Here is a 21,661-nt window from a genome sequence, read left to right as displayed (position 1 = left end):
CATTAGAGTTACAATACTCACTAAAACTATAGCAGCATCACCACTAAGTTATTCCATTGATTTTAATAGTTTAGCTATAATAATAATAATAATAATAATAATAATGTTCAATTTATATAGCGCCTTTCTCAAAATCCAAGGTCACTTTACAATAATAGGCAGAAAAAAGAAAAGAAAAAAGCTATAAACTATTAGACACTTGAATTAATGATTATTTTATGAGACTGATCTCTTTTTACGAGACCGATTTGATAAGCCTATTGCACCTACAATGAAACTGTATTTACTGTAACAAAGAATATAACATTTGATACACTATACCAGGGGTCATCAAACTACGGCCCGCGGGCCGACTCCGGCCCGCCACCCCCCCTTTGACCGCCCCCCCAGCCCCTCTGCCCCCCACCACTTGAACCGGCCCTATGAGGCAATCCCCAAAAGTGGTCATGGCCTATTTTTTTTTAATTGCTTTTTGGCAAATAACATGTCTGCATCTTGTATTTTGTTGATTTTATCAATTAAAATTGATATTTAGTTATAAAATGAACTATTCATATTTTCCGAATTTTTGTCATATGCTCGCGATCAAGCAGTGACAGCCAGCGCACGCGCAGAGAACTGTCAGTGTTCAGGACAGCAAAATGGCTAGCGGTCAGCGAAAAGTTGACAGAGTACAGAGTTTTTAAAGAACTCTGATGGTTAAGGTGAACTTTAACCGAAGTTCTTCGCCTGTATCTGCATGATTTTATCTATTATACTGTCGCCATATGATTGGCTGACTGGATAATTGCATAAATGATCAAGTGTTCAGGTATTGTTATTAAAGTGAGTGTATTTTAGTACATTAACATGCATTGAATATTTTCCATGTGCTGCAAAATGGCAAAACTTGCAAAGTAGAGTATTTGAAGTTGAAAAAGGATGTGCTAAAGGGTGTGGTACTATGAGATGACAAAAAAAAGGACACATACAACATCATTCTGAAGCAGAATCCAGGAGATCACTGCAACATAGTGCAGGAATAATAGTAGAAGTAGTAAAAGTTCAGCATCGTACATAACGTTTCCAGAGAAACAAGACGTTTCAGACAAAAGCGCTTCATCAGCTGTGAAAGCAAAGTGCTTCTGGGGTTGTAGGAGATAATACCAATAGATATTTCAAATGGGGCGGCACGGTGGTGTAGTGGTTAGCGCTGTCGCCTCACAGCAAGAAGGTCCTGGGTTCGAGCCCCGGGGCCGGCGAGGGCCTTTCTGTGCGGAGTTTGCATGTTCTCCCCGTGTCCGCGTGGGTTTCCTCCGGGTGCTCCGGTTTCCCCCACAGTCCAAAGACATGCAGGTTAGGTTAACTGGTGACTCTAAATTGACCGTAGGTGTGAATGTGAGTGTGAATGGTTGTCTGTGTCTATGTGTCAGCCCTGTGATGACCTGGCGACTTGTCCAGGGTGTACCCCGCCTTTCGCCCGTAGTCAGCTGGGATAGGCTCCAGCTTGCCTGCGACCCTGTAGAAGGATAAAGCAGCTAGAGATAATGAGATGAGATATTTCAAATGGTTTATATAATGCAGGGATCAGACTACATGATTTTTTTTTTTGTCTTTTACAACAGCCACAATATCAGATTAGGCAATAATAGTACCATAAAGTCTTGCTGTGTCTTGGTCAGGAGATTGACCCCAACCAATTGTCATTCATGTCCTTGTGCGTCATCAGGAAGGAGGGTCAAGAAATTATCAGTGATGGCTATCAAGGAACACATTGTAAAAGTTGTTAAACTAGGAGAGAAAATAGAAGAAAAAAAATTCTGCTAGACTTAACGTCAGGGTGTCATCAGGTGTCCCAGATGCCACATCGCTGCTCTTTGATTATGTCACACTACAAGGCCTGTTTGTCGTTCCTGACATTCATGTTCAGGACCGACACTGGAAATTTGTCAGCCATGACAAAATTGTGTCATAATTGGGCTGAATTAGTGTAGACTGATCCTGGCACAAGTACTTGCATCAATTAAGAGTTGCTGTTTACACTACTAACGTTTTACATGGATTTTTAAAAATGGTGGTTGCCAGCGCTGCACTGACTTGTGTTCGACCAATCAACATACACTTATGTCTGGACCAATCATGTCACTTATGGTTTTTCTTGTGCTGCGAGAATCCCCAACCTGAAGTAGGAGCTGAAAAAAAAAAACAGCGTTCTAAGAACCATGATTGTTTTTAGTTCCTGCAGACACACCAAAATGGTGGAATTTACACATTATACTTATCAGCCTATTCGGTTTTTAGCCATGTTGAATTTAGTTCGTTTGGTCCACAGCAGGCGTTGCTTATCTGCGCGATCTTCATGAGACTCGTGCGAGACTTCGAAACGTGAAGTGTCAGCCAGGTGTCAGTGCCGCCATTTTGAAAACTGTTTTCCAAACAAAATATTGCACAAAAACTGAGTTTAAATGATGATTACTGCCTACTTTTTTTCAAACTTTCCTGATTGCTATCAAAACAAACAAAACTTCCAGCCTGATTACATCAGCAATCAAAAGAGGGCGCGCGCATCTTTTAACAATGTTGGCAGATGTGGTCACTTTGACTTCTGCTGTACATTTGACTTCTGTCCTACAGGTATGTCGTCTCGCACAGGTTTCAATGAATCTCATTTACGGCTATTGCTTTGACATTATGGACTGATATATCCCTGCAGAAAATGTCCTATAGACTTTCTATAGAACTCCAGTGTTCTATTGGATTTCAGCATTGCTCTATAGGAGACTGTGAATTGTGTCCTATAGAACAAGAATGTTTCTATGCTTTTCTCAGCATTCTGTAGAACTTGCCAAGTGTGTTCTTTAGGACAGAAAATTTCTATTAAAACTCAAGTTCTATTGGAAATCTATATTTGAACATTATGTATTGGCTTGGTGGTTTTGTGTCTACTCAAAAATATTTCCTTTATATGATGATGGTGGCCCCACTGTTGGGTAAACCATACTAAAGGAACTGGAGAGCGCCCAGAGGACCCCAGACCATTATACAGCTTGCTGGCATGCAATATGATTTGTATTTTTAAACTTTAGGTTGTAAGTATGGCTAAAATGTCATGAACATATGAAATTTTAGTGCCTCAGCCAATTGGTTTCAACTTAACTCACCTGATCACCAGAATTATTTGGAGGAAGTAGGAATTATTTTTAAATACAATATGGATTTATTAACAAACAACAGCTTACATGTAAGAGATGCAGAAATCATGAAATGATATGTTATTAAATCAAAATAAGCAAAACAACAAAAACACATCTAAAAATTACAGTTGTAGGTTTATTTTTCTTTGGGAAAATATGGTCGTTTATTAAATTTATGCATTTCGTACTAGTTGAAACTTCACACCACCTGCAGTAATTGCATTTTAGTGGAAATAAACCACTGCATCTATCTTGATGAGTATAAATCCATTAGCAAGATGCACAATGACCTATCTTAAAATATTTAATGATTTTCACTCCAAAATATACTGCAAGTATTTACTGGTATGTGTATATCGAGGTGACAAATTTTAGGGACTGATCAACAGTGCAGCTTGCATGGAAGAATGCCAAAATAACCTGTAGCAATGGTAGCTGCGGAACTGCTGGGTATATGGAACATTATTTCCAGTCTATGGAACTGATCTAAAGGAATTTTTCTCTATAGAGTGTGCCTATAGAACTTTTTTTCCCTATAGAACTTTGGCACGAAAGTTCTACAGGATTTCCATTAAGTTTTCTATAGGATTCCTGTAGAAGGTTTTTAGCAGCATATTTCAAATAACTTGCTCTCACAGTAAGTAAAGTAAGTAAATTTAATTTGTAAAGCACATTTAAAATAGTTTTCACTGACCAAAGTGCTGTACATAGGGTAGCTAAGAAATCAGAAGTAAAATGGACAAACAAGCATAAAAAGAAAAGATGCATTAATAGCTGCAACAAAAATACACATTACACAAACAGAGATTGACAGACAAAGAGGCCAGAATTACACAAACAACAAATAAACAACAACATTGAATAACACCCACTACAAAAAGAACAAGGGAATGGGCAGCTAAGAGGATGCAAAAACCAGTGAGTAGAGGTGAGTTTTGAGCCTGGATTTAAAAGAGGAGATAGAGGGGGCGGATCTAATGTCTGGGGGCAAACAGTTCCACAGACTTGGAGCCGTTACTGCAAATGCCCCATCACCTTTTTGTTTGAGGTGAGTCCGGGCCACATGGAGGAGACCTTTATCAGCAGATCTGAGGGACCTAGGTACAGGGGGTGGTTTCAGAAGATCTGAGATGTAAATAGGGGCTTGACCATGCAGCTTCTTGTAGACTATGAGTAGGACTTTAAATTGGATCCTAAAACTAATGGGGAGCCAGTGTAAAGAAGCCAGGACAGGGGTAATGTGGTACCTGTCTTCAGTCTAGCAGCTGCATTTTGCACCAACTGTAAACACATTAATTGAGACTGGGGGAGACCAAGATAAAGGGAATTGCAGTAATTTAGCCGGGATGTAATAAAGGCACGGATGACTTTTTCTAGGTCTTCAAAGGATAAAGAAAGTTTGACACGGGAGATCATTCTCAGCTGGAAGAAGCTATTCTTAATAACAGTACTAATCTGCTTTTTAAAGCAGAGTTCTGAATCAAGATTGACACCTACAGTAGGTTTTTAGCATACGACTTAACGTATGGAAAGAGATGAGCAAGCTTGTTAGCCACTGAGGATCTAGATTTGGGAGGACCAAAAATGATAACCCCAGTTTCATTTTGTGACAAAATAGCTATCAAAAATGCATTCCTATAGTTAATAAAATGAGATGAATAGAATCTCATTTAGGGCAGCACGGTGGTGTAGTGGTTAGCGCTGTTGCCTCACAGCAAGAAGGTCCGGGTTCGAGCCCCGTGGCCGGCGAGGGCCTTTCTGTGTGGAGTTTGCATGTTGTCCGCGTGGGTTTCCTCCGGGTGCTCTGGTTTCCCCCACAGTCCAAAGACATGCAGGTTAGGTCAACTGGTGACTCTAAATTGACCGTAGGTGTGAATGTGAGTGTGAATGGTTGTCTGTGTCTATGTGTCAGCCCTGTGATGACCTGGCGACTTGTCCAGGGTGTACCCCGCCTTTCGCCCGTAGTCAGCTGGGATAGGCTCCAGCTTGCCTGCGACCCTGTAGAACAGGATAAAGTGGCTAATGAGATGAGATGAGAATCTCATTTAAGATGACCTGTGGATCAATAAGGGCCACATGGACCCTTACCCAGCAACAGTGCTGGACAAGGAGGAAGTAGTCGTAAAAGCCTATGATATCCTGATTGTGCCTTACCTGACTTTTTATTCTGTTTTCTGTCTTACAATTTGGATTTGTGTGCCAGTTTGCATGAATAAACTCTCTTTCAACTTTTACGTCTGACATAAATAAGTTTTAGATGTAATTGAGTTGAAGTATGCTGTAACACACACACACTTTTTTTTTTTTTTTACCTCATAGTACGATACTTTTTATGGTTTTGTTTTGCCATTTTGTAGCCACGTATGAAAGCTCACTGTATTTCAACAATGCACTACAAAAGAAGTATAATAGAAATCAATACTGAGGGTTATTTATTTATTTAAGAAAACAGGAATAAAGGCACGTTTTAAGACTCGACAGTAATTATGGAAACACATGTTTTGCCTCCGAGACAGCTGTAACTTTCCTCTTCAGCCGAGAAGTTTCACCGTGGAAACATCACACGTTCAGAGTAGCTTTACACTGAAATACTCCCAAAGCACGGTGGTTTACTACCACTGTCCTGACAGCCTGTTTCATAAGCGGCTATAATTAGTCCTTTCTTTGTTTTGTCATCTTTTTTCTTTTGGCGCAAGAGATACATTTCAGCAAAAGTGAAGAATATTAAAGTCGCCTTGAGGAGTGCAGGAATAGGAATGTTTTCCTTAAAAACCGTTATACGCCTCTCAAAAAGGAAACGAAACCGAGGTCTGAAAAAAATGGAATCAAAATATTTGAGGTTGTGAAATATTTCAGTACAAAAGGACAACTTTGACAAAAGGGAAACTATATAAACATTAAAATTATTTACCTGCGAAAAGCAGCAGTGTGCATATTCATCTTCTTTTGTTGTGCTGGGTGTGTGTGTACACACGCGCGGGAGGGTCTGTGTCAGTTTCACTGATCACATACAGTAAGAGTCAAAAGTTTAGACACACCTACTCATTCAGAGTTTTTTCTGTATTTTGACTATTTTCTACATTGTAGAAAAATACAGAAGACATCAAAAACTATGAAATAATATATGGAACATATATGGTATCATAAAAAGTGTTTTATATATATATATATATATATATATATATATATATATATATATATATATACACACACACACACAGTGGCATGCAAAAGTTTGGACACCCTTGCTGAAAATGTCTGTTACTGTTAATAGTTAAGTGAGCAGAAGATGAACTGATCACCAAAAGGTAAAAGACAAGACATTTCTTTTCAGTGTTTTATGCAAGCCTCTGCTGAGCTTTCTTCACTAGGTGTGAAGTGTTAAGGGTCCACATCAGATCTTTTGTGATGTGGAGTCCCAGGAATTTGATGTCGTTGACCCTATATGTGTGGGGGTGTTTTCCTGGTTCTCCTGGAGTCCACAACGACGTCCTTTGTTTTGGTTTGGTTCAGTACCAGGTTACTGTCCAAACACCATTGGACCAGGTGTTGAACCTCCTCTCTGTGGGGCTTCTCATCATTTTCTGATATCAGTCCCACGAAAGTCGTGTCATCAGCAAACTTCACGATAGTGTTAGAGTCGTCGATGGATGTGCAGTCGTACGTCAGTAGAGTGAAAAGGGCTGAGCTACGGACACAGCCCTGTGGTACTCCTGTGCTCAGGGTGAGAGTGGACGATGTGCAGTTGCCCACCCTGACATTTTGCAGTCTGTTGGTGAGGAAGTCCAAAATCCATAAGCAGAGTGTGGTGGTTAATCCCAGGTTGCTGAGCTTGTTTACTAGTTCATGTGGGACTATTGTATTGAAAGCAGAGCTAAAATAGTTAAATAGCATCCTGACGTACAGTTAGGTCCATAAATATTTGGACAGACACATTTTTCTAATTTTGGTTCTGTACATTACCACAATGAATTTTGAACAAAACAATTCACACTTTCAGCTTTAATTCAGTGGGTTGAACAAAATGATTGCATAAAAATGTGAGGAACTAAAGCATTTTTTAAACACAATCCCTTCATTTCAGGGGCTCAAAAGTAATTGGACAAATTAAATAATTGTAAATAAAATGTTCATTTCTAATACTTGGTTGAAAACTCTTTGTTGGCAATGACTGCCTGAAGACTTGAACTCATGGACATCACCAGATGCTGTGTTCCCTCCTTTTTAATGCTCTGCCAGGCCTTTACTGCAGCAGTTTTCAGTTGCTGTTTGTTTGTGGGCCTTTCTGTCTGAAGTTTAGTCTTTAACAAGTGAAATGCATGCTCAATTGGGTTGAGATCAGGTGACTGGCTTGGCCATTCAAGAATATGCCACTTCCTTACCTGAATAAACTCCTGGGTTGCTTTGGCTTTGTTTTGGGTGACTGCCCATCTGTATTATGAAATGCTGACCAATCAGTTTGGCTGCATTTGGCTGGATTTGAGCACACAGTACGTCTCTGAATACCTCAGAATTCATCCGGCTGCTTCTGTCCTGTGTCACATCAATAACCACTAGTGACCCAGTGCCACTGGCAGCCATGCATGCCCAAGCCATCACACTGCCTCCGCCGTGTTTTACAGATGATGTGGTATGCTTTGGATCATGAGCTGTACCACACCTTCACCATACTTTTTTCTTTCCATCATTCTGGTAGAGGTTGATCTTGGTTTCATCTGTCCAAAGAATGTTCTTCCAGAACTGTGCTGGCTTTTTTAGATGTTTAGCAAAGTCCAATCTAGCCTTTTTATTCTTGAGGCTTATGATTGTCTTGCACCATGCAGTGAACCCTCTGTATTTACTTTCATGCAGTCTTCTCTTTATGGTAGATTTGGATATTGACATGCCTACCTCCTGGAGAGTGTTGTTTACTTGGTTGACTGTTGTGAAGGGGTTTCTCTTCACCATGGAAATTATTCTGCGATCATCCACCACTGTTGTCTTCTGTGGGCGTCCAGGTCTTTTTGCATTGATGAGTTCACCAGTGCTTTCTTTCTTTCTCAGGATATACCAAACTGTAGATTTTGCCACTCCTCATATTGTAGCAATTTCTCGGATGGGTTTTTTCTGTTTTCGCAGCTTAAGGATGGCTTGTTTCACCTGCATGGAGAGCTCCTTTGACCGCATGTTTTCTTCACAGCAAAATCTTCCAAATGCAAGCACCACACCTCAAATCAACTCCAGGTCTTTTATCTGCTTAATTGAGAATGACATAACGAAGGAATTGCCCACACCTGCCCATGAAATAGCCTTTGAGTCAATTGTCCAATTACTTTTGGTCCCTTTAAAAACAGGGTGACATGTTAAGGAGCTGAAACTCCTAAACCCTTCATCTAATTTTAATGTGGATACCCTCAAATGAAAGCTGAAAGTCTGGACTTTATGTTGATGTCCATTATTTAACTATAACATGTTTCAGTAAACAGGTAAAAAAAACAAAATTTGTGTCAGTGTCCAAATATATATGGACCTAACTGTATGTGTTGGGATGGTCCAGATGAGACAAGGTTGTATGAAGTGCAACTGAGATTGCATCTTCCGTCGATCTGTTTCCACAGTAGGCAAACTTGTGGCTGTCCAGATCACTGGGGATGTTGGCCTTGATGTAAGATAGTACAAGCCTCTCAAAGCACTTCAGAATAACTGGTGTAAGAGCAACTGGGTGATGGTTATTGAGATGCCTGACAGCTTGCTTTTGGGGCATGGGGACAATAGTGGTGGATTTAAGGCATGTGGGGACAACAGCCTGCTGCAGGGACAAGTTAAAGATGTCACTGAACACCCCTGCTAGTTGGTCAGCACGTGATTTCAGTGTGTGGCCTGGCACTCTGTCTGGTCTTGCTGCTTTGGTGATGTCAACCTTCCTCAGAGTGGAGCTCATCTGATGGTGCTACAAGACAAGTACAGGCTCCTCCCTGTATGGTATTGTTATTTCAGCTCTCTTTCTGCTCGTGTGGTTATCAAAGCACACAAAGAACTGGTTCAGGGTGTCAGAAAGCATGGCTGGTCAGCAGGGTGATACTTTTGTAGTCCGTTATAGCTTTAAAAGTAACTAAGCAAATTACATCGGGAAAGGAATATTTAAGTCTCAGTTATAAAAAAAAAAACTGTAGCGAACGTGCGTGGAAGAAGAGACTGGAGACAGAAATGTTAGTTTCTCTCTTAGTCTGTGCTACTTGCTCTTGATAGCACTGGCTTTACTACTTTATTAGCATTCGCTAACACTATTGATGAACGCTACAGTGGCTGGAAGGTGACTTCACTGCTGCGCTGATAGTGCTGACTTGTGGTTAAGCTCACATTGGCCTTCAAGGAGGCCTCGGGCAATAAATTTTTGGTCCCTCCCACTGTAAATCAAAATCTGATTGGTTAATTCATCTGTCACTTCCTACATAAACATACACTGCCATGGCCTTCTGTCCCACCAGTGAAGTCCTAGCCAATGAGTGAGCCAGCTCTAAACTTTTCTCAGCCAAGAGCACACATGGGCATCATACTGCCCGCGGGCCGGATCCGGCCCCCATAGTGCTTCAATCCGGCCCCCGCGATGCCCTCAGAATTTGGAGGAAAGAAAAAAAAATGCCCTGTTTATCCGAACTGATCCTGCTATTAAAACCAATCCAACAGATGTCGCTGTGTGAAATTACAATTTGGTTCATTCTCTTCTTCACTCCTCAAAGTAACAAACTCTAAACGGCCAGGCAGCTGCTAAACAATTTGTCAAGATGAGTGGAGCAAAAAAGAGAAAAGTTCACGCTGAATGTCGAGTATTTAACAAAGAATGGACACCAAAATATTTCATTACGAACATCGGCTCAAAGGTGATCTGTTTGATATGTCAGGAAAGTGTCTCGGTCTTCAAAGAATACAATATTGGCAGGCACTTCAATACAAGACATGCTAATTATGCCATAAATTTGTCCACACGGGAGAGGGAAGAAAAAGGCATGAAATTGTCCTCCAACTTAACAGCCAGGCAGAATATTTTTACAAAGCAGTCTACTGTACAGGAGTCATCAACAAAAGTGAGCTATATGCTGTCATATAAAATCGCCAAACACAGCAAACCATTTTCAGATGGTGAATTTATAAAAGACTGTATGGTTGAGGGCGGCACGGTGGTGTAGTGGTTAGTGCTGTCGCCTCACAGCAAGAAGGTCCGGGTTCGAGCTCCATGGCTGGCGAGGGCCTTTCTGTGCGGAGTTTGCATGTTCTCCCCATGTTCGCGTGGGTTTCCTCCGGGTGCTCCAGTTTCCCCCACAGTCCAAAGACATGCAGGTTAAGTTAACCGGTGACTCTAAATTGACCGTAGGTGTGAATGGTTGTCTGTGTCTATTGGCCCTTTTCCACTACCCTTTTTCAGCTCACTTCAGCTCGCTTCAGCTCACTTCAGCCCGACACGGCTCGCGTTTCGACTACCAAAAACCAGCACGACTCAGCTCGTTTCAGCCCTGCTTAGCCCCTAAAACTCGCACCGTTTTGGAGTGGGGCTGAAGCGAGCCAAACCGTGCTGAGTGAGGTTGGGGGCGTGAGCAGACACTCCCCTGTGCACTGATTGGTGAGGAGGAGTGTCCTCACACGCCCCGCGAGCGCGCTGGGATCTGTAAACACCGTAAGCCCGGAAGAAGAAGAATTACGAATTACGAGAATTTCTGAAGCCTTATGCGCCTCGCCTCATCTATACGCTCTTGCCAGTATCTGTTGGCGTTGTCGGTGACAACAAGCCACAGCACCAAGACCAGCAACACTAACGACTCCATGTCCTCCATGTTTATTGTTTACTCTCCGGGTCGTGAGACTACCGCTTAAAAGATCACTGAATCAGTGACATACAGAGCATCGTGGACGAGTTCGCGGAGCGCAAGGCTCGTCGTATGCCCTTCAAATAATGTGCGCAGTAGGCTATTGATGTTTTATTATGAGCCATGTACAGTATGTCGCCTAATGTTTTTTTGTTTCTGAGTTACATGTTCGTTTGAAGGACTTAATGTACAAAATAACATAGTTGCACCCCGTAGTGTTGAAATTGGTAAACACAGTGCATTCAGTGAGGTTTGCACCGCCCTCCTTTTATTTCTGACTCTTCCTGTCACCGTTGCAACCTCTGAGCGCTCATTCGTATGCCCTTCAAATAATGTGCGCAGTATAGGCTATTGATGTTTTATTATGAGCCATGTACAGTATCCTAATGTTTTTTGTTTCTGAGTTACATGTTCGTTTGAAGGACTTGATGTACTAAATAACATAGTTGCACCCGGTAGTGTTGAAATTGGTAAACACCGCAGTTGCTGACATTTTGTAGCCTAAAATGATGTTATGATAAGCTTTAATAAAGGGCCCGGTCATTTGCCCCGCCCCCGGCCCGGCTCTGACTTGTTCCGCCACTGTCACTGATGTCACTGTTTGCGCTGCTTAACGACATCACGTGACGTCCACCCACTTTCGCTAACTCCACCCAATGTGTCCACCCACTTCCAGCCAGCACGGTTCAGCGCGGTTGTAGTCAAAATGCAACTCCAACAGCCCCGCTCAGCTCGACTCAGCTCGACTCGGCACGGCACGGCTCAGCCGCGTTTGTAGTGGAAAAGCGGCATAAGTGTCAGCCCTGTGATGACCTGGCGACTTGTCCAGGGTGTAACCCGCCTTTCGCCCGTAGTTAGCTGAGATAGGCTCCAGCTTGCCTGTGACCCTGTAGAACAGGATAAAGCGGCTAGAGACAATGAGATGAGACTGTATGGTTGAGGCAGCTAGCATACTGTGCCCTGACAGCAAAAGTCACTTCGAAAATGTGAGCCTGTCTTGCTGTACAGTTACACGTCGCATTGAAGTAATTGATGAGCTGGAATCTGCATTATTAAAAAGGGCCTCCGATTTCAATTACTTTTCGATAGTGCTAGATGAAAGCACTGACAAAGACACTGCCCAGCTGCTTATATTCATCCGAGGAATTACTGGCACATTTGAAATAGTGGAGTTTCTTGCGATGGAATCAATGAAAGGCACGACAAGAGGTTCAGACCTCTACGACACGGTGTCAGGATGTATGCAGAGATTAAACCTGCCATGGACAAAGTTACTGAAAGTGACTACTGATGGCTCGCCAAACCTTACCGGCAAGAATTCTGGGCTATTGCGTAGGATACAGGACAGGGTGAGAGAGGATGACCCCACACTGTAAAAAAAGAATAGTTGAGAATACTTGAAATTTCAAGGCAACAGTCTGCATTAAGAATTTTATGTTTTGCCAATGATGTGCCCATGATAATCCAAACTATGATAACACTGTTATCTTTATTAAGAATTCTTAATTAAGTCAATTTTCAATTCCTCATTCTGCCAACATAGATTTCTCTTTTTGCTGAACAGTGGCATTCACAGTAGTACAAAAAGGCAATTGAGGTTATCAGACTTTTTTGGGGGGCTTTTTTCACCTTTATTTGGATAGGACAATGTAGAGACAGGAAATGAGCGGGACGGGGAGGGATCGGGAAATGACCTTGGGTCAGAATCGAACCTGGGTCCCCGGATTTACGGTATGGCGCCTTATCCACCTGAGCCACGACGCCATACCCACAACGTGGGTTTTAAAAATTGTTGTAATTGTGTAGAACAATGAAAAAAGGCATGTATAGTTTAATGATAAATTGTGAAAAAAGCCCCCCCAAAAAGTCTGATAACCTCAATTGCCTTTTTGCACTACTGTGAATGCCACTGTTCAGCAAAAAGAGAAATCTATGTTGGCAGAATGAGGAATTGAAAATTGACTTAAGAATTCTTAATAAAGATAACAGTTTTATCATAGTTTGGATTATCATGGGCACATCGTTGGCAAAATATAAAATTCTTAATGCAGACGGTTGCCTTGAAATTTCAAGTATTCTCAACTATTTTTTTTTTACAGTGCAACTCAACTCTGATTTTCTTGTACTGCATCATTCATCGGGAGGTCTTGTCTAAATCGGCGTTAAAGCTTGACCACGTCACCAAAACTGTGACTAAACTTGTCAATTTCATCAGGGCCCGGGCGCTTAACCACTGCCAGTTTATTCAGTTGTTGGAGGAGTGTGAGACAGAACACACTGATGTGCCATACCACTCGAGCGTTCGCTGGCTGAGCCTGAGCAAAGTGCTGCACCGTGTGTGGGACCTGAGAGGTGAGATAGGGTTGTTTCTCGAGAATGTTGGTAAGGCTAGTGACTTTCACTTAAAGATCCTGATTGGATGCTTGACTTTGCCTTTGCTGTGGATTTAATGGGCCATTTGAATGACCTCAATCTGAAGCTGCAGGGGAAGGATGTATTCCTACACAAACTGTATTTCTACGTGCGAGCATTCAGAGCAAAACTGACCCTGTTTTCCCGACAAATGTCAAACAAGAGCTTTACACATTTCCCAACTCTCGCCACAATGAAGGATGTGCCATCTTGACTCACTGTCAAATACACCACTACATTCAAGGATCTGCACACTGAATTCAACAGGCGTTTTTCTGACTTTGGCAAGATTGAAAAAGAGATGGAGCTGGTATCCTCCCCCTTTACATTTGACAGCGACCAAGTGCCTCCGGAGGCTCAGCTTGAGTTAATTGACTTGCAGTGCAATCCCACTCTCAAAGAGAAATTCACTTCGTCATCATTGGACAAAGTTCTACGGTGCATTGAACGAGGGCCAGTTTTTTAACATGCGGAAGCATGCACAAAGGATGCTAGTTTTATTCGGCTCCATGTATGTATGTGAACAGACTTTCTCTGTGATGAACTATAACAAGTCCCGCTACAGATCACGGCTAACCGACGGACACCTGTCGTCCATTTTGCACATCTCAACATCCAACATGACACCAGACTTCGATGGTCTGGTAAAGAGATCGGACCACCTTAATTGTTCACATTAAGATACATAACATTGATGAAAAGCTTTTCATCTCAGTTGTATAGGCCGTAATACTGTGTTCTAAAGTAGCCTATATACACAGATCAGTTCACCTGAATTGAGGACGTTATTTTCTCATCATTGTTCAGTTGTATGTTGGCATTTTTGTCCCACGTAGATGAGACAGCTAAATCAAAGTTCCAAATTTTTGAGATGTAGCATATTCCATATTGCCCTTTTACACCTGTCAAGCTAAGTGTAATGAAGTTGATCTGCACTTCATTTGTGTTCCATTTCATAAAAAGATTAAAATATGTGAAAGAAATGACAAAAACAAATGACAAAAACAAAATGAATAATGACAGAAATCAGCTGGATAAGCATGTATGTGTCATTCAGTGATGAAGGTCTCCCTCTGGTAACCTAAATTAAATTTGATAATTCCATGCCAGTCTGCCTGTTGTCTGTATGTTGATGTAACCTGCACACATACTTTTAAAGTTTTATTAATAGTTATCTATTGAGCTACAGTTGGTATGAATGACAGTTGAACAAGATTGCATGATAGTGTAGTAAATGAGTCCCTTGAATGTAAATCCAGTTATTGTAACCTTAGAGTAGCCAATGTCAAATAGACCTAGCAAAAATAAGTGTCAGGCTTTGAAATAGGCTGGCAAAGTTGAGGCAACTGTAAAGTACCCCAATATATCTCATCTCATTATCTCTAGCCGCTTTATCCTTCTACAGGGTCGCAGGCAAGCTGGAGCCTATCCCAGCTGACTATGGGCGAAAGGCGGGGTACACCCTGGACAAGTCGCCAGGTCATCACAGGGCTGACACATAGACACAGACAACCATTTACACTCACATTCACACCTACGGTCAATTTAGAGTCACCAGTTAACCTAACCTGCATGTCTTTGGACTGTGGGGGAAACCGGAGCACCCGGAGGAAACCCACGCGGACACGGGGAGAACATGCAAACTCCACACAGAAAGGCCCTCGCCGGCCCCGGGGCTCGAACCCAGGACCTTCTTGCTGTGAGGCAACAGCGCTAACCACTACACCACCGTGCCGCCCTATCCCAATATATAATTTGCATCAAATTAATTTGTACCATTTAATCATGTAACTATGTTTTATTAGCAATGATCCAATGTGGCCCTCCGCTTACTTTGCCAAAAAGAATGCAGCCCCCAGACTAAAACTGTCGCCCACCCCTGGGCTAGGATGAGTCTAGCGAACACTTTGCCAATGATGCTGAGTAGGGAGATGCCCTGGTAGCTGTTGCAGTCACTGCAGTCACCCTTGTTCTTGTACAGAGTCATGATTTTGGTGTCACGCATATCCTGCGGTATGGAGCCCTCCCTCCAGCACATGCAGAGTAGTTCATGCAGATCCTGGAGCAGTGCAGCTTTCCCATGCTTGATCACCTCTGAAGGTATCCCATCCACTCCTGGGGCCTTCCCAGCTGACAATCTATGGCCTTGCCCAGCTCTTCTTCACTTGGGTCTGCGTCCAGATCTTCTATGACAGGCAGGTCATAATTTCACACAGCGACATCTGTTGGATTGGTTTTAATAGCAGGACTGGTTTGGATAAAGAGGGCATTTTTTCCCCCTCCAAATTCTGAGGGCATTGCGGGGGCCAGATTGAAGCACTATGGAGGCCGGATCCGGCCTGTGGGCCGTATGATGCCCATGTGCGTCTTAGCCTGATTACAAGTCCTAGCAGTATACATATACCCAGAGTCGCAGTGCAGGTTCCGACCAGGCAGATCAACCATCAACATGATTTTCTCCGTCAGATAGCTGCAGGAAAAATGCCGAGAGCAAAACCAGCCCCTTTTCCTTGCCTTCATTGACTTGACGAAGGCCTTTGACCTTGTCAGCAGGAACAGACTGTTCCAACTTCTGAAGACAGGTTGCCCCCCGAAGTGGCTGGCCATCGTCGAATCTTTCCACAAGGACATGCACAGCACAGTATGCTATAATGGAGCAGTGTCAGAACCATTCCTGTTCTGCAGCAGAGTCAAGCAGGGCTGCATCCTTGCCCTGACACTTTTTGGCATGTTTTTCTCCATGCTTCTATCCTATGCATTCGACAACAATGAAGACGGAGTATACCTGCACACATGATCTGACGGAAAGCTATTCAACCTAGCCAGACTCAGAGCCAAGACCAAGATCAGGCATGTCACCATCAGAGAGGCCCTCTTCACTGATGATGCTGCACTGGCAACACACATTGAGGAAGCACTTCAGAGACTGATGGACCACCTTGCGCATGCGCGCAATGAGTTTGGCCTCACCATCAGCCTCAAGAAGACGGAAGTGATGGGACAAGGTACCAACTCCCCTCCTAACATTCACATAGGGGACTACAAGCTCAACTCCATCCACTTCCAGTACCTGGGGTCCACAATAACCTCAAACCTCTTCCTTGAGCCAGAGGTCAATGCAAGAATCACAAAGGCTGCAGGGATCCTTTCCAAGCTTCACAAGAGGGTGTGGTCAAATAAGAACCTGACAGAGAACACCAAGATGCAGGTGTACAGAGCTTGCATTCTCAGCACCCTACTCTACTCCAGTGAAACATGGACCACATACTCCGCCCAGGAGAAGAGACTCTTCATCTCCGCTGCCTAAGACACATTTCTTGGAATCCAATGGCAGGACAGGATCCCCAGCACTGAAGTGTGGGAGCGTGCAGGCTTGCCGACTGTATTCACTCTTCTGAGCCAACATTGCCTCTGCTGGCTTGGCCATGTTTATCGTATGGACGAGGGCCATATCCCCAAAGACCTGCTGTACGGCAAACTATCAGAGGGTTTTAGGTCTCAGGGCCGTCCCCGGCTACGTTTCAAAGACATCTGCAAACAGGAGCTGAAAAGCGCAGGAATTAATGTCCAGTCCTGGGAAAGCCTGGCTGAATCACATGGACTCTGGAAGTCTGCCATCCAGAGTGGGGTGCAGCAAGCAGAGAGAAGCTGGATCGACTTGCTGGAGGAGGAAAAGAGCCACTCGCAAGTCAAGTCCCATAGAGCAATCATCCACAATCTACATCTGTCCATCATGCAGCAGAGACTGCCACTCTCGCATTGGTCTACATAGCCACAGCAGGAAATGCAATTCACAGCAGTGACTATACTCTGGTGCAGCCATCATCTCTCGAGACAGAAGGAGGCCGACAACAAATGAAATTATGAAAGAATGAAAGCAATGAAATAATGAAACAAACATTAAATAAATATTAAATATAACATTTGAAATGCTGATATGTTTGGGCCTTTCCTGAAGGCCCTGACAGTTCCCCTCTGTTTACAAGAGAAAAACAAACCAACGCACATCAAAAAACTGGAAGAGTGTGTGTGTATGAATAATAATAATAATAATAATAATAATATTGGCTGGCTTTCTCGTCTTCGACTCATTCAGTATCATGCTAGCTGAATGGAACATAATCGGATAGACCACTCAAAGCCTGCCAATATTATTTAAATATGTCACTCAGATCTGTGATGTATTTCGTATGAAAAATGCAAGATTTTCAACATAAGATAAACTTCATATCTTCAAGCCAACATGTGATTTTCTCTTTATTATATAGACACATTCACATACAAAAAGTACCCAAATTTATCAAAATTCATCAATTTCCTCACACATGACATTTAGAGATTTATGTCACTGTTTTGGATCTCCATGTCCCTGATGTAGCTTGTATGAAAACAACGAGTGGTATATTTCCCAGTAAAACACTCATGTGCATATAAAATGTACATTTGTGACCAAAAGTTTTGAGACTGACACAAATTTTGGTTTTCACAAATTTTGCTGCTTCAATTTTTATGGTGGCAATTTGCATTGACTCTAGATTGTTATGAAGAGTGATCAGATGAATTGCAATTAATTGCAAAGTCCTTCCTTGCCATGAAAATTAACTTAATCACAAAAAACCCATTTCCACTGCATTTTAGCCCTGCCAACATTGTTTCAGTGATGTCGTCGTTAGCTCAGGAGAAAGTGTTAATGAGGACAAGGCAGCTGATGTCACTCTGTCATGCTGATTGAATTAGAAGAGCAGTCTGGTTGCTTTAAAATGGTGGTGGTGCTTGAAATCATTGTCTTTTGTTAACCATGGTTACCGCCAAGGAAACACGTGCAGTCATCATTGCTTTGCATCAAAAGGGCTTCACAGGCAAGGATATTGCTGCTAGTAAGATTGCACCTAAATTAATCATTTACCGGCTCATCAAGAACTTCAAGGAGAGAGTATGTCTGTGAAGGTTCTCAGTCATCCAGGTCATAATCAACCGTAGGTGCTAAAAGAAGGCAACTGGACTTACTTGAAATTCTTGAAGATATTTCACCCCTCACCCAAAAGGCTTCTTCAAGATGATGATGTGAAATGTCTTCAAGAATTTCAAGCAAGTCCAGTTGCCTTCTTTTAGCACCTACAGTTCAAGGAGAGAGGTTCAATTGCTGTGACTTCAGGGAGCCCAAGAAAGTCCAGCAAGTGCCAGGACAATCTCTTAAAGAGAACTTGGTGACAGGATCAGGTCACCACCAGTGCAGAGCTTGCTCAGGAATGGCAGCAGGCAGGTGTAAGTGCATCTGCACGCACAGTGAGGCAAAGACTTCTGGAGGATGGCCTGGTGTCAAGAAGGGCAGCAAAGAAGCCACTTCTCTCTAAGAAAAACATCAAGATCAGACTGACATTCTGCAGGAAGTACAGGGATTGGACTGCAGAGGACTGGGGTAAAGTTATTTTCTCTGATGAAGCCCCCTTCAGACTGTTTGGGACATCTGGAAAAATGATTGTCCAGAGAAGAAAAGGTGAGCGCTACCATGAGTCCTGTGTCATACCAACAGTAAAGCATCCTGAGACTATTCATGTGTGGGGTTGCTCCTCAAGGGAGTGGGCTCACTCACAATTTTGCCCAAGAACACTGCCATGAATAAAGAACAATATCAAAACATCCTCCAAGAGCAACAATCCAGGAGCAATTTGGTGAACAATGCATTTTCCAGCATGATGGAGCACCATGTCATAAGGCAAAAGTGATTAAGTGGGGCTTGGGGAACAAAACATTGAAATTTTGGGTCCATGGCCAGGAAACTCCCTAGATCTTAATCCCATTGAGAACCTGTGGTCAATCCTCAAAAAGTTGGTGGACAAACAAAAACCCAAAGATTGTGATAAACACCAAGCACTGATTATGCAACCCATTCTTGCATTATCAGTGCTTGGAGTTTATCACAATTTTGGGGCTTTTGTTTGTAAATGCTGTTAGTAAATAATTCCACAAATTAAAACTAAGCACTGGATTAAAAACCCAACTATGTTATGTAAATAAAGATACAAATTTCATTTTCTGGTGGTATCCGTAATGCTGTCGAGAGCACCAGTCCAAACCCAACTACAAACATGGCCACTCAGAACTACAACACCCATGAACCACAGCACCCTCTATCGCCTGCTTATTAAATACACCCGTCACTCGTTTCCTGGTTCATCAGCCCCTGCTATATAAAACACCTCTCCCACTTGTTGTGAAGTATTGTTCAGTGTTTATTCCTGTCATACCGAACCTTTATTCTACTGCTTGCTTTGTGTTCTTGACCCTTGTGCTTGTATCTTTCTGGTTATTCTCTAGCCCTGTCCACATTGCCCCGTCTACCAATCGATTGACCCTTGCCTGTCCCACAACCTCAATTCTAGTCTCATGTTTTGGCTTTGTTTCCAGTTTGCTTTCCCTGCTCTCCCCTGCACATACATCCATAAGTGCCTACACCCTGACAGGTGGTCAACAGTTTGAGATATGTTGCCTTGCACTTACTTGGTGTTCCCTGTGGTGGTAGGCATTCGTCATTTGTATGGACATTTGACAGTCTCAAAAGCCATCAAAAATCAGGTCAATGCATCACCATATTCTCCCAAGTATGGAGCTTCGCACCACATGTGGGGAGCTCTGCTATTAGTTCAAGAACTGCTCAACTCAGTAAAGAGAAACGACAATCCACCATTTTTTAAGACATGAAGTGTCTTAATTAATAAAAAAAATAAAGAAAAAAACATTGAACTAGAAGGAGTGTCCAAACTTTTGATTGGTACTGTAGTTATACAGTGATCCTACCTGTTAATCAGTATCTTCCATCTCCTGACAACCGTGTTGTCACTGATCAATTTGCTGTTTTTTTTTTCTCTGCCCAGATTACTATGGACAATGATCTCAATGTTAAAAAAAACAAAAAAGAACATTATTGATTCTAATGACTGTGTTACTACTGATGCCCTTGCTATGTGCTCTTTTGAATTCTCCATGTTTGCTGAAATGAAACCAGAGGACATCAGGGCACTAGCCATTATATCACACTCTAAATCCTGTGTCTTGGATCCATTGCCATCATCCATTATAAAATCCTGTGTTGACCTGCTGTCATGCTCCGCCCCGGAGATTTATCATCTCCCAGTTCAGTGCTATTCGGATCCGGGATGGAATGGGACTTCCATCTTGCCGGCATTCACTTCCTGGTTTTCTCTGCTGTGTATAAAAAGACCGTTCTCAGAAGGGGACTTTGCCAGAACATCTCATTGGTTTTTCACGTCATCTCTGCGCCATTATTGCTTCTTGGATTTTGCTCTGTTTTGCCTAGTTCTTGTCACAGTTTTTTGCACTACATTTTTGTCTTTTTTCATGTTTGTTGTGCCATGTTTTTGTTTCAAGTGTTTTGTCTGGACTATTTTTTATGCAAGCATTTTTTGTCCTTGCCTGCCTCATTTTTTTTTGTCCCCAGCTTTTTCTGGATTATTTTTGGTTTACTTTTTACTCCTATTAAATCTTTTTTATTATTGGATTTACTGGTCTGTGTTCTGCTCTTGGATCCTACTCACCACATCTCACCACCCATAACAGTACGTTCTGGCCAACATGGATCCAACAGAACTAAACCATCTGACAACAGCTATGCAGCAGCAAGGAGCCCTCCTTGGGACCCACCAACAGGAACTCAAGCAGATCACCCAGAACCTGGCCACCCTGTCCAACTCACTCAACCTTCTAGCCACACAACTCCAGCACTCCCAAGCCATGCCTACCCCTGCCCAGCTGCCTCTTTCTTCACCTCCCGCCACCGCTGCTTGCCACGAACCAAGACTTCCTTCGCCTCAGCCCGACAGCAGGGAACCAGGTACCTGCAGATCTTTTCTGTCTCAGCGTTCATTGATCTTGGAGCCACAACTCATGGCTTTCCCCACAGAATGCTCCTGGGTAGCTTATCACACTCCTCACCAGCAAGGCCAGGGAATGGGGAACAGCGGTCTGGCACGCCGACGCGTCCTTTTGTTCCAGCTTCAAGGACTTCTCTAAGGAAATGAGGCAAACATTCGACCACTCTCTCTCCAGTCGGGAAGTGGCTAGGGAGCTCATAGAGCTGCGGCAGGGGCCCCGATCTACCTCGGACTATGCCATCGAGTTCCGGACGTTGGCGGCGTCACGCGACTGGAATGAGAGTGCCCAGGTCAATGTATTCCTTCATGGCTTGTCCAACATCATCAAGGACGAAATGGTATC

General features: G+C 42.9%; 1 protein-coding gene and 1 pseudogene across 5 annotated transcripts in view; one reads left to right on the top strand and one right to left on the bottom strand.

Moving 5' to 3' along the window:
* Positions 1–6,158, bottom strand: part of si:zfos-464b6.2 (beta-1,4-galactosyltransferase galt-1) — a 99,868-nt gene extending 93,710 nt beyond the window's left edge. For 3 of the 5 annotated variants that reach the window (XM_060923347.1, XM_060923344.1, XM_060923348.1), the window contains exon 1: positions 6,085–6,141. Coding sequence is in view for 4 of the 5 variants with exons in the window: in XM_060923344.1 (XP_060779327.1) it covers positions 6,085–6,113 (29 nt within the window). In the remaining variant the exon portion in view is untranslated. Of the gene's footprint in view, positions 1–6,084 lie in introns of all 5 variants that reach the window. The other 2 variants (XM_060923343.1, XM_060923345.1) reach the window with 2 other exon arrangements.
* Positions 6,159–12,195: 6,037 nt separating this feature from the next.
* LOC132887644 (general transcription factor II-I repeat domain-containing protein 2-like) lies at positions 12,196–13,640 on the top strand (annotated as a pseudogene).
* The last annotated feature ends 8,021 nt before the right edge of the window (positions 13,641–21,661 follow it).

The sequence above is a fragment of the Neoarius graeffei genome, chromosome 6 (genome assembly GCF_027579695.1).
Source record: "Neoarius graeffei isolate fNeoGra1 chromosome 6, fNeoGra1.pri, whole genome shotgun sequence".
Classification (NCBI taxonomy): Eukaryota; Metazoa; Chordata; class Actinopteri; order Siluriformes; family Ariidae; genus Neoarius; species Neoarius graeffei.
Note: the sequence above shows the minus strand (reverse complement) of the source record. Positions and strands in the feature narration are given on the sequence as shown.